At 39.7% G+C, this 16,858-nt stretch overlaps 1 protein-coding gene across 2 annotated transcripts in view; it reads left to right on the top strand.

The window, feature by feature from the left end:
• ABCA6 (ATP binding cassette subfamily A member 6) overlaps positions 1-16,858 on the top strand; it is a 58,825-nt gene that overhangs the window by 29,481 nt on the left and 12,486 nt on the right. For both annotated transcript variants that reach the window (XM_049636415.1, XM_049636414.1), the window contains 10 exons: positions 2,020-2,136; positions 3,075-3,258; positions 3,646-3,812; positions 5,990-6,123; positions 6,891-7,028; positions 9,893-10,000; positions 10,909-11,082; positions 11,299-11,412; positions 14,974-15,093; positions 16,742-16,819. In XM_049636415.1, coding sequence (XP_049492372.1) covers positions 2,020-2,136; positions 3,075-3,258; positions 3,646-3,812; positions 5,990-6,123; positions 6,891-7,028; positions 9,893-10,000; positions 10,909-11,082; positions 11,299-11,412; positions 14,974-15,093; positions 16,742-16,819 — 1,334 coding nt within the window. The remainder of the gene's footprint in view (positions 1-2,019; positions 2,137-3,074; positions 3,259-3,645; positions 3,813-5,989; positions 6,124-6,890; positions 7,029-9,892; positions 10,001-10,908; positions 11,083-11,298; positions 11,413-14,973; positions 15,094-16,741; positions 16,820-16,858) is intronic.

The raw sequence follows: 16,858 nt of genomic DNA, 5'->3' as shown, positions 1-16,858 counted from the left end.
ATACAATAAGAAACAAGGCCATATGGGTTACAAAGATGACGAATGTCAGTCTGGGGTTTATATAGTGTCAGAAGTCCCAAAGAAGAAAATGATCAAAAGCATTCCAAGCAGAGGAGGGAAAGAGATGTTGGAGTGCAGTGAGTGCAGGAGGACACTGGCAACTGGGGATGGGTAGGATTGTAGGGGTAAATAGAGGCTCGCTCATATAGAGCTTTAGAGGTTGTCATGTGGTGTTTGAATTTTATTTTAAATGCACTGAAAAACCACTGGAAGTCATTAAATGGGGGATTGATGTGATGTGACTTATATTTTCATTCTCGGGCTATACAAGAGCACTCTGGACATAGAGGAAGAAGAGTAGACACTGGGAGACCAGCCATGTGACGGGTGAAAGATGATGATCATTGGGCTACCATGGTACTGGTTGAAAGATGGATAAAAGTCAGTGGATTTGAAACACACATATATTTTAAGTTTATTTACTTATTTATTTTGAGAGAGAGAGAGACAGCATGAGCAGGACAGGGCCAGAGAGAGAGGGAGAGAGAGGATCCCAAACAGGCTTTGCACTATCAACGCTTGAACTTAGGAAGTGTGAGGCCACGACCTGAGCCAAGACCAAGAGTCAGGCACCCCTGAAACATATTTTGAGATAAAGTCAAAGAATGTTGGCCAGTCTGTGGAGCATGAGGAAAAGTGAAAAATCCAACGGGACTTCTAGAATTTTGGTTTGAATCACCAGGTGGAAGGTGGTGTCATTTATTGTAAAATGAGGAGAGAGACAGTTGGATAGGATGAGAAGGAGGAATTGATGTTCTGTTGTAGCAAGTTTGCTTTGAGATGCTTTTAGACTTCAAAGGGGAGAGGTCAAGTGACTATACATTTGATTATAGGATATTGGACATCAGAAAACACTCAAAGTAAGAATTGAACTTGGGAATCATTAGCATACAGATGGATTTAATGCAAAGGGATTGGATTTGAGTGTATGGAAAGAGAAGGTGACCTCGGACTGAGCCCTCAGGACAAAGTAGAGGAAGAGTCAGAGAATGGTGGAAATCAAGAGCCGCCCCCCACCATGAACTTGAAGGAAAAACAAAAGAATATGTACATTTTTACTAACTCAAAAGAAACAATGTTTGTAGAAAGAGGAAGTAGTCAACAGCTGTGAATGTCACTGAGCTGGACCAAGACAGAGACAGAGAAAGAGATGGAGCAGGGAGAGTTAAAAGAATTTTTTAACAAAGCTTTTGTCCATTGACTTTAAAACGTGGAATCACTGATGGCCTTGGAAAGAACAGCTTCTGTGGAGGGATAGGGGTAGCATTTGGATTTGAGGAGTTCAGTTCAATAGGATGTGACAAACTGAAGGTGGTAGAGTAGACAAATCTTTGAGCCATGGGTACACGTGTGTGGTGGGGGTGGGGGAGTGGGAAGGAGATTAGGTTTTTGTTGTTGTTGTTACTTGTCTTTATTTACTGGATGGCTTTACAGCATTTTGCTTGCTGTTTGAGATGGCCCAGTAGATGTAGGAGAAATTGATGATACAGGCAAGAGAAGGGGAGACGATTGCTTTAGGAAGTCTTCAAGATGCCCGAATGGGATGGAATTGGGAACACAAGTCAAAGAGGTAGCCTTGGTGGGAACAGCTATACGTCTTCCACCCATACAGAATGAAGACCCAGAATATGGGTAGAAATACACATTGATTTGTGGTGTAGAGGGGAGAAGATAATGTTCTTTCTGATTGCTCGTATTTCTTCAAAGAAGTATTCTGGAATTCATGAGCTGAGAATAGAAGGTAGAGTACAGATGGTTTGAGGATAGAGGGGAAAGTTCTGACACACTCATTTCAGAGAAGAACATTCTAATAAAATGTTGCTTTTGCTTACTGTGATAATCCAAAGACATATATTTTCTGAACAACATTCTGGGTCATCTCCTAAATAAGCATTAGTTTACTGGGTTTTGTTATCAATGTGGTATTTAAAATGTATCTATTCCCATCTGTTGCCTTAGACCTTTTCAGTGATCTTGATAAGTGTTCTGACCAGGGTGTGATGAGTTATGACGTTTCCACATCAACTCTGAGTGACGTCTTCATGAAACTGGAAGGAAAATCAACTATCGAACAAGGTAGATTCATTGTATAAATAACAGAAACTCAGTTTCCAAATAATCATGTATTCATTTAGTATTTGATAATGTCTTATGCATGATTTACACTAAAGAATGTGAATAATTCCACATTTGACTCTGCTGTTTGGGAAAGGCTGTCATTATTTTCTAACATCATTACTAGGACTGAACACAGATCCCTTCTTGGAATATACCAAATTTCCCTTTGCGGACAACTTGCTTCCCATGTCAGCAGTTTTCCCCCATCCCCCAGACGCTCGCTGCTTCTTGGATATGTTGAGGATGTGAAAGTGTCTTGACCAAGGTCACGAAGTCTGAGCAGATGTCTCCCCAAAATTGTTCTTAGCTTGTCCGTGTACAGAATTCCACCAAGGTCTTAATGGGGAAAAAGCTAGGATCATCTCCCATGTATTTTGATGGGTGATAATAATAAAAGCAGTCATTTATGGAGATGCTATGCCAGAAAATCGGATCAATGTGTGGATATAGTGCATTAGCTTTCTACAATAGCCTTTCCCAAAAAAAATGTGATTGGCATCATTTTACATAGGAGAAAACTACACCTAAGAGCACTTGAGTGATTGGTCCCAAATGATGATACTTCTTGGCCAACATGTAGGCATCAATGATTGGTTATTTCTATGGAGAATATTTCTTGAGATCCCTCAGAATATTGTTACATATGGAACCTTCTATGCCTTATCAAAGGCTTGGCATAATGAGGTCACCCTTTACCGAATGCTTTTTTGGGTATGAATTTAGTTATATTTTATCACTCAGTTCATTGAATGTGGATGTCATAAATATAATTCGTTTCTTATATTGTTTCCTTTGTAACTATCATAAAACAATTTTTAATGTTACTGAAAAGAGAAAACTGTGATGCCCAAGGATGGCATTAATAATGTGTTGTGTGTGTGTGTGCGTGTGTATAGATTTTGAACAAGCAGAGGTGATAAGAGACACAGAAAGCCTACATGACATAGAGCCAGCTTGGTCTTCCTTCCCTGAAACGCAGAAGAATATGAGCGAGTTGGGCCTCTGGAAAATGCAGATTTGCGCAATAGCACGGCTCCGTTTCTTGAAGTTAAAACATGGAAAGAAAGAGCTTTTGACCTTGTGAGTATCAGAGTACCACAGTTTTGTTAGTGAGTTTCAAGAGAGGGTTGAGTCAGAAGAGAATTTAAAACTAGAACATGGTACCCAACATTCCTGCCAGAAAATGGATAAATACAACATTTCATTTTACTGACAGCAGTAGAAAGGCCTGCATGGAAGCACTTGATTGGCCTTATACATAGGTCTGTTTAATTTTTATGATTCGACAGCCTGGTGTTTATACAGCAACACCTTTTTGTACTGTGTGGCACGCTAAGGTCTGACTTTCAAAATTTTAGCGGCCATAATCATGGCTGGCATAGAGTTGGTACCCAACAAATATTTGTGGAATATCTGGCGGCAAATGAAATTGCTACAGATACATGGTTATTTTTTCTTTATTGGTAGACTCTTGGTATTTGGAATTGCAGTGTTCCCGCTGGTTGTGGAAAAGATACTTTATGCCATATTATTTCAAAAGAGTGATTGGGAATTTAAACCTGAGCTGTATTTCCTCTCTCCTGGACAACCCCCCGAAGACCCTCGTACCAGCTTGTTGATCATCAATAACACAGGTGAAGAGAAACACGAGACTTTAATCCAGAACTGATTTATTTTTATGGAGAGGGGAAAAAACCAAATCGTAAGACAAGAAAATGTGCACTTAGACTTCATTTATAGAAAACAGCTGAGGAACTATGCATATTTGCTCTGATTTTGGAGATGATAGTGATGGTGGGATAAGACAGAAAGAATGTGGGTCACTAGTTAACCTAGTTCAAGAAGAACTACCTATCTCCCCGACTACCCCAAGCTATTATGTGAGAGGGAAATAAACTTATGTATTGATTGAACCACTCTATTTGAAATCTCTTCGTTGCAGCAGCCTAACCTGTTCCATAAATATTATACACACTGATTGACATGAAAAGAAACACTTTTATACCCTATGCCCCTCCAATAAGCTCTAGGAAGATTCCTGAAGACAGCTTGGTACCCAGGCTCTTATTTATTCTAAATTATGGGTAATTGGTTTTGTCTAACTTCTTATTTAACTTTGAGGAAGCTTTTGTTTCTGCCTAAGATGTCAAACACACACACACACACACACACACACACACACACACACATTCAGCATAAGAGTCCTGTCTTGATGAGTAACCCAGTCCATTCCAATATTCATATATGTCTGTGACCTGGGGTTATAGGTTCTCCTCTTTAAACAAAGGTGGCCTTTTAATTTCTGTTTCTCATTCTCTTTTCAATTTTGGTTTTAGAAAGTAAATTTTATTCACTCTGCTGCCTTAAAATGGGAAGTCTTGCTACTGGCGTATATTTTATTTCTAAGATCCAGAAATTTTCAGGCTACGACTGCCAGCCTATTCATTTTTGTCTTTCAGCCTATTGTTATCTCATGTGTAAAGCTTCCTCTCCAGTTGTTCTAAGAGCAATATACTTGGATTAACTTGTTTTATTTTCCTTCCCTGGACTCAGTTGTGAGGTGTTTTGTGATTTAAGTTTGAGGCTTCTATGCCGTCTTGTTCCTCTTTTCTCAAAATACGATGATTCTTGGTAAGATGTTCATCTTTAAATCAAAGAAGCCCTGTTTGCCTAAGTGAATGTGGGTAACCGTTAAGGCTTCCTTCCTTAGGTGACTGTGGAAACGGAGTGTTACACTCTCAGGATGCATGGAAAGCTTATTTTCTGTGTACACGTTTCCTTTCCCACCTGGTGGGAATCCTAATTCATCTGGGGCTTGACCCAGATGAATTTTCTGATCCCAGAACCCCTTCTGAGTCCCAGTGTGAACTCCATTTCAAAGTCCAAATGAGCAAAAAACGAGAGTCCCCCCTTGTTTCCTTTTCCATTCCATCCTGTCCTTTTAATTGTCTGGAGTTCCTTTCAATCTTGCCCTGCAGTTTTCCCCAAATAGTATCTCTTAACACGTAAATCTGGGGACTTGTCTCCTGGGGACAGCTGCTCCATTTGGAACATGGGAGAGGACTGTGGGCACTTTGTTTCAGGTGGGGTTGACCAGTTAATGAGCATGACTGTGGCTTCAGAGCCCACTTTGCCCCCTTGAATTTGTCCACCCTGATATATATATATATATATATATATATATATACACACACACACACATATATATAATTTTATTTTTATTTATTTATTAAAAGCATATTAACATATTTTATATTTATACATATTTAATATATATTAATATATTATATAAAACAGATCTTAATTTATATAATTTAAAATATAATATGTACTCCTGAAATATATAATATATATATAGGTAATAGATATGTACATGAAATATACGTATATGTTAACATACACCTAGTATATATTTACTTTTCTGTTTTTTGAAGAATAAAGCAGAGAGGGAAGTATTATTATTATTATTATTGGCCATTTTAGGCTGGCTCATCTGAAGTACTGATTGTATTTGCACAAATTATTGAGTTCAAGTGTATTTTTTTTAGCCAAGAGTCATAAAATAATCTTGTTTTAATAGTTACATGTTAACTTGCCCTAAAAAGAATTGTAAAGCTAAGTCATCGCAGCACAAGATTTGATAAATAGGAAACGGTAGAGTGGGCTAATCTCATTATCGTGATGCCCAAAGAGACATGCCTTCGCATAATGCTGTGTACGTATTGACTTTAAATTGTGTTGTGGTTTATTTGAAAGACTTGACATGTATGTTCTTGTGTTCTGTGGGCTTCTGTTATTGATTTCATACTAGAGTCAAATATTGAAGATTTTATACAGTCACTGAAGCATCAGAATATACTTTTGGAAGTAGATGACTTTGCAAACAGAAATGGCACTGGTGACCTCTCATACAACGGAGCTATCATAGTTTCTGGTAAACAAAAGGTATGTTTGCCTCTTGTCTCTTGCTTTTACTTTCATGAAAAAAAAAAGACAAAAACAAAGCGCTACATTCTTAACTGTTTTAAAAACGGTGTCAACCCAGCTAGTACACTCAACTTGATTTAAAAGCAGTTGGGGATCATTACTGAATAAACTGTGAAATGTAAGTGAGCTTTTGTAAAACATTTCCTATCTTAACTTTGGAATTAGATGATTTCTACGTATGAAAGTAGCTAAATGTAATTGCATTATTCGGGTTCAATAAAATGTTAGACCTTATAATCACCAACCATGACTTTAAGGAATCCTATTCAATGGCTAACTACCCTGAAGATGTTTTCATGTACAGTTGACCCTTAAACAACATGGGTGTTAGGGGCGCCAAGCCCCTGCACAGTCAAATATCCATGTATAACTTTTGACTCCCTAAAAATTTATCTCCTTAGAGCCTACTGTTGACCAGAGCCTAACTGATAAGATAAAGAGTCGATTAGCACATACTTTGTGTGTTCTATGTATTATATACCGTGTTCTTGCAATAAGGTAAGCTAGAGAAAAGACAATGTTACTGAGAAAGTCATAAGGGAGAGAAAACACACTTACACTACTGTATTATATTTATCGAAAAAAAATTCTCGTGTAAGTGAACCGTGTAGGTTAAACCCGTGTCGTTCAAGGGTCAACCGTATTGAGAATATTAATATGAAAACGTTTTTGTTGTTCTTTAGTGATTTGGAATTAGCGTTACTTTGTCTTTGTTTTATTCAAAGGATTATAGATTTTCAGTCGTGTGCAATACCTTGAGGCTGCACTGTTTTCCTATTCTTGTGAATATTGTTAGCAACGGACTACTTCGAATGTTTAATTCTACACAAAATATTCGAATTGAGAGAAGCCCATATCCTTTTGTAAGTATTGGAGTCAGTCATTCTGAACAATTAGGAATTTGGCAAGCAACCGGTGTGTTCCCTCTTTAGCTTTTAAATATTCATAATTGATTGTTAATCCTAAGGTGGGTTTTTTTGTCCTAACATTTTAAACATCGTATCTAACAAAATAACAATTTGTTTTCTTGTTATTATCAGGGAGTGCTCATGGGGGAACTTGTCAAGACTTCGTCATAGTCTTCTAGAGAATCTCCTGCAAAGATACAGATTTGATTGCAGAAGTGTATTGGAGAGAGTGTGAGTGAGGGTGTGTGTGTGTGTGTGTGTGTGTGTGTGTGTGTACGCTGAATCGGAAATCAAGAACACTTGTAAAACAGCTTTAGAATCTTATAAATCTCATATAATTTGTTGGTGGACCCCCATTGACTAAATGGATAGTAGCTGGATCTGAAGGAGAATCAGCCAGTTCTTGGGCTATCTGCCTCCTGATTAATTCCTTCGTCAACCCATAGTTGCTCTGCATCCCAGGGGTATCTGATGTGCACAGGCTACATTTCCGTGGCTCCTTGTCAGCTGGCTATAGCCTGGATTTGGACAATAGGAAGCAGTAGCGGGAGAGCAAGAGGACCCTGCAGCAGGGGGTCCAGTCTCCAGTCACATTGCTTCCTTCCTGTGCCCCTCCGCCCCAGAAGTGACGGTGTCTTCTTGCTTTATCATCCTTGTTGGCTTCTCTGCTCTGTCCACCCATGTAACCAGTGCATGATTGTTTTCTTTCTAAGTACTGAAGGTGGTAATGGTTTTCTGGTCAGACTTTGATACTCAAGAGGGATCTCTTAAGAGCTGACTCAAGCTATTTCGAGCCAGGAGACTGGAAGCACAAAAAACAGGATTCGAAATGGAGCCACCGATCAGTCGGTTAAACATCTGACTCTTGATTTCAGCTCAGGTCATGATCTCACAGTTGTAAGATCGAGCCCCGGGTGCTCTGGACGTGGAGCCTGCTTGAGATTCTCTCTCTCCCTCTCTCTCTGCCCATCCCCCAACCGCTTCTGCTCTTTATCTCTCTCTCTCTCTCAAAAAAAAAAAAAAATGGAACCATCAAAAGGGGAAGCCCATTTTGTGACAAAGGGGTTGAATTCAGTTTTGGCTTCTCTGCGTTAGTGGTGCTGGGGGTACGTGCAAAGAGAAGATGGACAGAATATACTTGAGAGGCCAGCGGTGGACGCATGCATCTATGAGTGAAGCTACCACTAACTGTGAGAGCCAGCACAGTGCAAGAGTAGGGTGGTCTGAAGGGAACACTCCAGAAAGTAGAATCAACTGGCAGTAGAAAGAGATAGATGTTATCCCCTCTTGATCTTTTAGTTTCTAAATGTCAGTACTTGTTTATTCAGGATCAGAATAGACAAAGCCCTAAGGTTCCTCTCCTAGGCATCCCCAGCGGCACATACCTTTCTTCTCTCGGCCGTTCTAATGAAAACAGTGAGGCATTTTCCCACCTGGTGAAATATTTGAATGGATGGGCAAAGCCCCTCAAGCCTTAAGTAAAGTGGAGAGTGGTAGAATTATTTTGAGTTAGCCTACCGTACCGCTGAACTGTCATTATACCCAAGAGGCAGGCCTGTGCCCCGCCTGAGCATAGACCCAGCCCCGGGCAGACACTGGTTTGGGGACGGCGACTCAAAGTTCATCTCCTGGCCCACTGGCTTGGTGGCACGAAGGGCCATCTTCATCTTCAGAACACATCTGACTAGACGCTGGTGTCTTCACACATCTATCATCGGGTGTGCTGAGAAAGACATGCGACTCAGAACGGAACAATCTGTGTTTCCAGGATCGTAATTCCCAAATGATTATTTTTGGTATCGTGGCCAAACCACATAACATAAAACTCATCACCTCAGCCATGTTTAAGTGTGTAGTTCAGTAGTGTTAAGTCTATTTGCATTATCGTGAAACAGATCTCCAGAACTTCTTCATCTTGCAGAACTAAAACTTCATCCCCATCAAACAAGAGCAGCCCATTTTCCCCTTCCCCCAGGCCCTGCTAATCATCATCCTCCTTTCTGTTTCTATTAATTTATTGCTACTTTTGATACCTGATATAAGGACAATCATGTAGCATTTAGTTTTTCGTGACTGGCTTATTTCCCTTAGAGTAATGCCCTCAAAATTCATCCATGTTGGGGGCGCCTGGGTGGCGCAGTCGGTTAAGCGTCCGACTTCAGCCAGGTCACGATCTCGCGGTCCGTGAGTTCGAGCCCCGCGTCAGGCTCTGGGCTGATGGCTCAGAGCCTGGAGCCTGTTTCCGATTCTGTGTCTCCCTCTCTCTCTGACCCTCCCCCGTTCATGCTCTGTCTCTCTCTGTCCCAAAAATAAAATAAAAAAAGAAAAAAAAAAGAAAAAAAAAAAAAAGAAAAAAAATTCATCCATGTTGTAACATGTGACAGAATGTCCTTCCTTTTAAAGGCTGGATAATATTCCACTGTATGTATATATCCCCCACGGTGTGTATTCCTTCTTCTGTTTGATGGACATTTGGGTTACTTCCACGTCTTGGCTATTATGGATAGTGTTGCTATGAACATGTGTGGGCAGATCTCTCTTAGAGACCCCTGCTTTCATTCTTTTCGATGTACACCCTGACATGGGTCCTGAGTTATATTTTGCTTCTTGTTTTCTTCTAGCAGGTGAAGCCTCACGTTAAATGATCGGACATCGTTTCCCCTCCCACCTTCATGCATAGATATTGCTGAATTAGGCATACACTTTTATTTTGATTTTCTAAGACTTCGAAAAGCATATTCTGGATGATAATTAGCGTTTGTTCCTTTCTTTTTTTTAAAAACATTCACCAGTTTAAAGTGCCTTTTTTACATTTGCAGAATTATGTGTTATTCTGGATTGGGCTGCCAGAAGGTTCCATGTTCTTATTTTGGGTGGTGTGCAGTATGTCCCCTTACATCTCCATGAGCAGTGTCAGTGATTACAAAGTAAGAAAGGGGGTGGGGGGAACTGCGGGGACTTCAGAAATTGTGTTTTAAATGGTGTGTGTTCAAAATGTTTCCCTGTGAGGAAAACATATAAACATGCATTTAATTTAGATAGTATAGTTAAGCATTATTTCTATCAAGTCAGAAAGTTTAGTTCCAAAACACAAAGTATCTTTTACTTCAAAATTTCAGGGAAAATGCAATAATTTTACAGGGACTCAAATTAATTTAAACTTTCAAAGGGGATGATTATACGACTTTCGACTGCGTTATTTCCCAAGGAAAAGGAAGAAATCGTTGATATTCACGCTGAGGACCAGATTGAAGACTTACGTCCCCTTTCTACTGTGATAGACACAGATATCTCTTTGAGACCCTGCTTTCAATTCTTTTTGGTGTAGACCCTGAAGTGGGCCCTGAATTATATTTGACTTTATATTTTACAAAGGTAAAATTTGTGGTTGTATTTGTATTTGTTCCTGTCTGTGATCCAAAGCAAAACAGTTAAATCAGATTTAGCCAATGGGCCAGATGAAATTTGAATCACCATCCCTATTCTCAGCCTGGAACTCCCAGAACATACTTGTGTAATGGGTATTGTCCTTCAGGTCACAGAACAATATCTCTCTTGAAGGAGGCCTATGCCTTGATCATTATGAGATCTGCTTTTCTATTCATTAGGCATGTGTTAAAGTGGGAATCTAACCTATAAAATAAAACATGTTTTCACAATGGCCGCCATTATGGAATTGGCTCTTTAGACCTCGGGTTCTAAATAGTATGTGCATAATTAAATTATTAGAAGATCTACAATAACTTGATTACATGTATCTTTAAAATCTCCCCCAGTGTGTTTGTTTTGGATTTAGATTTCAACTGAATCTGTGTATCTCCTGTTTTCTCATCAGAGGAGAATTAAGTCCCAGCTATGGATCTCTGGCCTCTACCCTTCTGCCTACTGGTGTGGGCAGGCACTGGTGGATATTAGCCTCTTCGTTTTTCTTCTCCTTTCAATGTATTTAATTTTCTACATCGCAAACATAACGAGCATTTATATCACGAGTCGAATTGTGTTTGCTCTGGTAAGTGACACACCATATAGACAATATCTTATAAATTATAATGCTTGATATTTTCTATAAGGAAGACATACACATTTTCATTTTGTCATCAACTAAAACCAAAAAAAAAAATTCAAAGTGCATGTGCAACAAGACATTTTAAAAGATTTGTAATTTCATTTTTCCCTCGGTTAATACTTCAGGGTTTGACCCTGATACTGTTTGTATTATCTTCAGGCTGTGATTACGCTTGGTTATGCAGCTTCGCTGGTCTTCTTGACGTATGTGATATCGTTTATTTTTCGCAAGAGGAGAAAAAATAGTGGCCTTTGGTCATTTTGCTTCTTTATCGTAAGTACACGTACAAACCTATTGATAGAGAGACAGTTATTTTTTAAACTTTCACTGTCACGTTAGATATGGTCACCTTTGCCTTGAGAAATGGGAAAAAAGTAATACCTTTCGATTACACTGTAGAAAGGAGAGGAAATGTTACATGTTTCTGAGTCAGTGACCTTCCTGAAGAAGTCACGTACAACCCTTTGACTAGCGTTTCTGGAGAACCTTACAGAAGACCGGAAGTGCAAGGTGCTACTATTGAGTTTATGGGTGCTTCAGAATACAGGGCTTCCTGGTGACATTAGAACAAAAAATGGCTTTGTAACATTTGTCAGCAGAAATGGACTGTACTGTCAAATGTCACAGTCCATTTCTACGGGCTTCAAGAAGGTATCCTTGAACCTCAGACGCTAATAATTTCCAAGATTGGAGATGTTTTTGTACCTACGCCAGAGAACTTATTGGTCAATATGAATGAAAGATTACTGAATGCCCGAGATTGCTGAAAACGTGGACAGAATTTTGTCAGCCAAGTTCTAGGATTTCGAAGGGTATCATTTCTTTTTTTTTTTTCTTTCTTTTTTATTTTTTTTATTTTTGACAGAGAGAGAGACAGAGCATGAGCGGGGGAGGGGCAGAGCGAGAGGGAGACACAGAATCTGAAACGGGCTCCGGGCTCTGAGCTGTCGGCACAGAGCCCGACGCGGGGCTCGAACTCACAGACCGAGAGATCACGACCTGAGCCGAAGTTGGACGCGCAGCCGCCTGAGCCACCCAGGTGCCCCCAAAGGGTATCAGTTCAACAGAATATGAAGGCTTTCCAGACTCGATACACCAGAATCTGCCAGAACAATAGCTCTCACTGCTTGGCTTAGGGAGCGGGGAAGATATAAATAATGAAAGTCTCGTGAAGGCAAATTTCCTTCAAAACATGGTAGAAGGCAAAATAGATTCCGCATTGTCATATAAATTCTTTTGCATAATTTTTCAGCTGCAAGTGAATAAATGAACGAATGAAGAAATTTGACTCTGCTCTTTCTAAGCAAAGTCATGCTAATGCAAATCACCTGTCCTATTAGGATTGTGGAATAACGTGATGGTTAAGACATTCACACTGTGATATGAACCAACTAGTAAATAAAGGGCTACAGCAGATAATTGAACACGCAGCTCTAAAACAGTTTTTCAAATAGAAATATATTTACATATGATTGGGTGGCTTTTTCCTTTGCTGCCAACTAGTTTTGAATTATTACAGAGTAAAATTAGATGAGGCAGTATTGCAGAGTCAAAGTAAATTTTGGAAAATAAGGATTTCTTTGTCCAAGATGTAAAAAATATATATATACTCTAGTATTCCAGTATAATACAGGTTTATACTTTCTGATTATTTTCCCTTTTCCTTCCTCATCTGTATCTATTTCAGTGTGTTGGTCTCTAACATTTTATTTTTCTATCAGTGAAAAGAAGCTACATACTTATGGAATATTGGAACGTCAGATTTTAAAAAAAAATTCGTTATCTGGTATCATTCGCCTCATTTTATAGAGGAGGAAAAATGAGTCGCTTGTTTCCAGGTCACACACAAACTATTGGCGACTCAAGAATAAAATTGACGCCTCCAACCTCACGCACATCATTACACATGTCACAAGGTATGAGGTAGCAGCAAGGTTGACAATATTAATTTAAAGTCTGTTCTGATCAGCATCTTGATTTGGGCGTAACTCTTTGATTTGCCATGCACCGTCCATCTTCGCACAGACCTCAAGCTGTTTTGCAATACCTTTGTGCCTGGTACAAAGAACTTATCATTTTATTTGAAATATGTGTTGAGGCAACGTGTATTGCGAGAACCGATCTTGCACGACGCAGTTAGTATCCATTTAAACCACGCCAGGTCATTCATTATCACTCACAGATCATATATAGAAATGTATCGGACGATGGGCAGTGCAGCTGTCCTTTTGTGATCTTGGGTATATTTGCAAAGACAGTGTAGGCGAGGCCTCTCCATCACTGAGTGAAGCCACAGTCAGCTGTCAGTTTGTTTCTGGAGTCCAGTGGATTCTCATAGCCCACAGGGTGTGGTACCTCATGGGTATCTTAGGTCCCTGTCTAATAAGGAAGCACCTGTCAGCCCATGATGGTGCCCATGATGTCAGCCCAAGAAGGGAGGTAACCTCTCTTCTTTGCACACTGAGTCTTAGCTTATTGGTTGTAAAATGAGAAAATGTTTTTGAAATTTTGCCATCTAAAATGCTTATTGTGCTCTTACTGAACCCTTGATTACAACTTCTTTAGTTGTATTCCCAATTGTTTTTTATGTGTAGATTATCCATTCCCCCCAAACTCTAAATTCACTGAGTAGCCATTCAACATCCCCTTATGTAACCCACTAAACAGTATAGTTTTCTGACATAAAGACTTAGGCATCACACACACATAGGGTTTTGAATTCTGACTTTGTCACTGACTGACTGTGTGGTCTTGGGGATGTTAGTTATGGTCTCCAAACCCTGGATTTCCCATACAAGGAAGGGATAGCAAGAATGACCACATTATGGTGTTGTGAGCATTAAAACAAACAACGCATGCCAAGTTCTTAATGCCTGGGGTTTGTGTGATATTCAGCGAATTTAATAGCTACAACTTTTACTATTTTTATGATAATTCTCACACTAATAAGATCCAGAAAAGGTTCAATATCGTGCTCAATACACACTGTGGACTAATAAACTGATCCTTAAAACAGAACAATGAAAAATCATCTTTATCCCTCATCCCACATTTACCAGGATTTTGAAAGCAAATAAGTCCATTGTAATCAAAATGCAGAGTCTCAAAATCAATCAGTGTAATCAAAATGCAGATAAAATTATCTGTTTGGAATGGGGCGTAAATGGAGCAGGAATGACATTGAGAAAGCATTAGTCTAGGTAGGAGGCAGTATGGACTTTTTAAAATAACTACCCATAGGGGACCCTGGGTGGCTCAGTCGGTTAAGCATCAGACTTCAGCTCAGGTCGTGATCTCAAGACTCGTGAGTTTGCGCCCCACGTCGGGCTCTGTGCTGACAGCTCGGAGCCTGGAGCCTGCTTCGGATTTGTGTCTTCCTCTCTCTCTGCCCCTCCCCCACTCACACTCTGTCTCTCTCTCCTTCAAAAATAAATACAACATTACAAAAACTTTTTTAAATAAAAAAATAAAACAAAGTAACTACCCATATAGCTTCTCATCTTATGCAGGTTTTTATACATTCACAATATTGTTACCTTAGCTGTAAAAGGGTGATTTCTCTCTTTATCTTGTCTTAGACTGCACTTAATGCACTCTCAGGAAGTCTTTGCCTTAATCTCCAGGTTTTTATGTAAAATGTTTCTGTTGGGGAGCTCACAGTCACGTTCATTCTCATTAACTAAAACCCCTCCCTTCCCTTCTCCATCTGAAAGTGGTAAATCTGTATGTGGGGAAATTCTGATATAGATGATAACATTTACATTTTAAATATTTTCCCCAATATCAATGGACCGTCTATGTCTGACATGCAATATGTCTTCACTTGCCTTGTAGACTTCAACCATCATGTTTGACATCCTTGTAATGAATCACTTCAACTTACCTGTCTTGATTTCCAGCATGATATTAATTCCCTCATCCACCATGGGTGAATTTCTAGCTTTTTTGGCAGAGGTAAGAAATATTAACCGTTAATAGGTCATTAATTTTGAATATGCAGCCTATTCAAGTGCTTTGCCCCAATTCCGTAAAGACAGAATGCAGGCTAGTGGTTTCCTGGGGTTGGGTTGGGTTGGGTTGGGAATGGGGTTTGATAGCAAATGCATATGAAGTATCTCTTTGGGGTGATGAAAATGTTACTAAGGTGAATTGTGGTGATGCTCTCCCAACTCTGTAAATTTACTGAAAATCCTTGAATTGTATACTTAAAATGGGTGAATTTCCTGGCATGAAAAGTTAACCTCAATAAAGTTTTGCCATAGGCACTTTGCAAAACATAAGCATTGTCAAATGCTATTCAAATCTAATGCCAGATTGAAAACCGTTGCCTAGTTTAATAGGTATTCATTATCCATTGTGAGGATAAAACCATATACAGGGTCATTTATTCATTCGAAAATACACATTAACCAGTGGTCTGTGTTGGACCCTGTGCTGGTCTTTGGGAAACAGTATTCTGTGTCAGGTACTGTGCGGGTCATTGGGGACACCTGATGAGCAAGATAGCACAATTCATCCTTTCACCATTCACTTGGTGAAACAACTCAGTGCAAAAGGCTTAAAAGTCCCAAAAGAGAAGGGCAAAGTGCCAAGGGCAGGATACAAAGCACAGCTGACATGATCTAGAGAGTCAGATGATTCTTCTGGGGGAAGCAACGCTTCCACAGGATCCTGAAGAATGAGTCAGAATTAATTAGCAGGAGAAGGGGGCAGAAGGTAAGCATGTTCTGTGGAGGGAGGCAAAGGCACTGAAACAGGAAAGACCAGGAGGCATTAAAGAAAGTGGGATTCAAATGGAAAGAAGTGAACGAGGAGATAGATGTGCTGGGTAGCTCAGCCAGGAAGATGCTCTTTAGGGCCCCACATCATCCTGGATGATACTTCAAAGAAAGTAGGGAAAGCTGCCCTAATCCCTCATGTTCTTGGGGCCCCTGGGAAGCCCTCTGTCTGCATAAGCACTTTTCCATTGATTGAGGAACACCTAGAATTCTCAATTGGAAATCCCTTCCTTTGCTTAAAGCAATCCCCTAAAACATAAGCAGACCTGCCGAGTGAACCACACTAACTTACATCTGTCGTACGTTATTTAGGAGGAATGAGCTACTTTCTGAACGTACTGACTGATGATGGAAGAATAGCATGATGTGGCTAACTATTATGGTGGGAAAGTCACCATCAGGGGAGGGAGGGGCCCAGAAAAGGCTCTTGAGGGGCATTTGGGACAGATATTGTCAATCCCTATTATTTTTCACAAGGATCCTCTCTCTGTGATGCCTTCAGTAGACCTGAAGCAAATGTTAAAACAAAAGATTAAACAACAACACCAACAACAAAAGATTGGAAAAGAGAACAGACACAGGTCACCTGTTCACTGGGAGACAGCATTGAGTAGCAGTCCCCTCTCTTCCCTGCAGTGGAATATTTGTCACCAGTGCACACAGAGGACTCAAGCTTGATGCTTGCATTGAAAATATGCAATTTGTGGAATTTCATTTTATTGATTGGTTGGTTGGTTGGTTGGTTTATTGGAATTTCATTATTTAAATGCAAATCATAAAGCTGATGAATTTCCACTTAGCTCTTTTTCTTTTTGTCTTTGCAGAGAGCCCAGGCGTACCATTCAGACAATCAGGACCACCATTTTGATCTGAGTGGAGTTGATCTTCTAGTATGCCTAATAGTAAGAAGGCCTTTCTACCTCTTTACCTATTTTTTTTTT

Source organism: Panthera uncia, chromosome E1, assembly GCF_023721935.1.
Source record: "Panthera uncia isolate 11264 chromosome E1, Puncia_PCG_1.0, whole genome shotgun sequence".
In the NCBI taxonomy this organism is placed as follows: domain Eukaryota; kingdom Metazoa; phylum Chordata; class Mammalia; order Carnivora; family Felidae; genus Panthera; species Panthera uncia.
The sequence above is the reverse complement of the archived record's forward strand: the minus strand, read 5'-3'. Positions and strand labels throughout refer to the sequence as shown.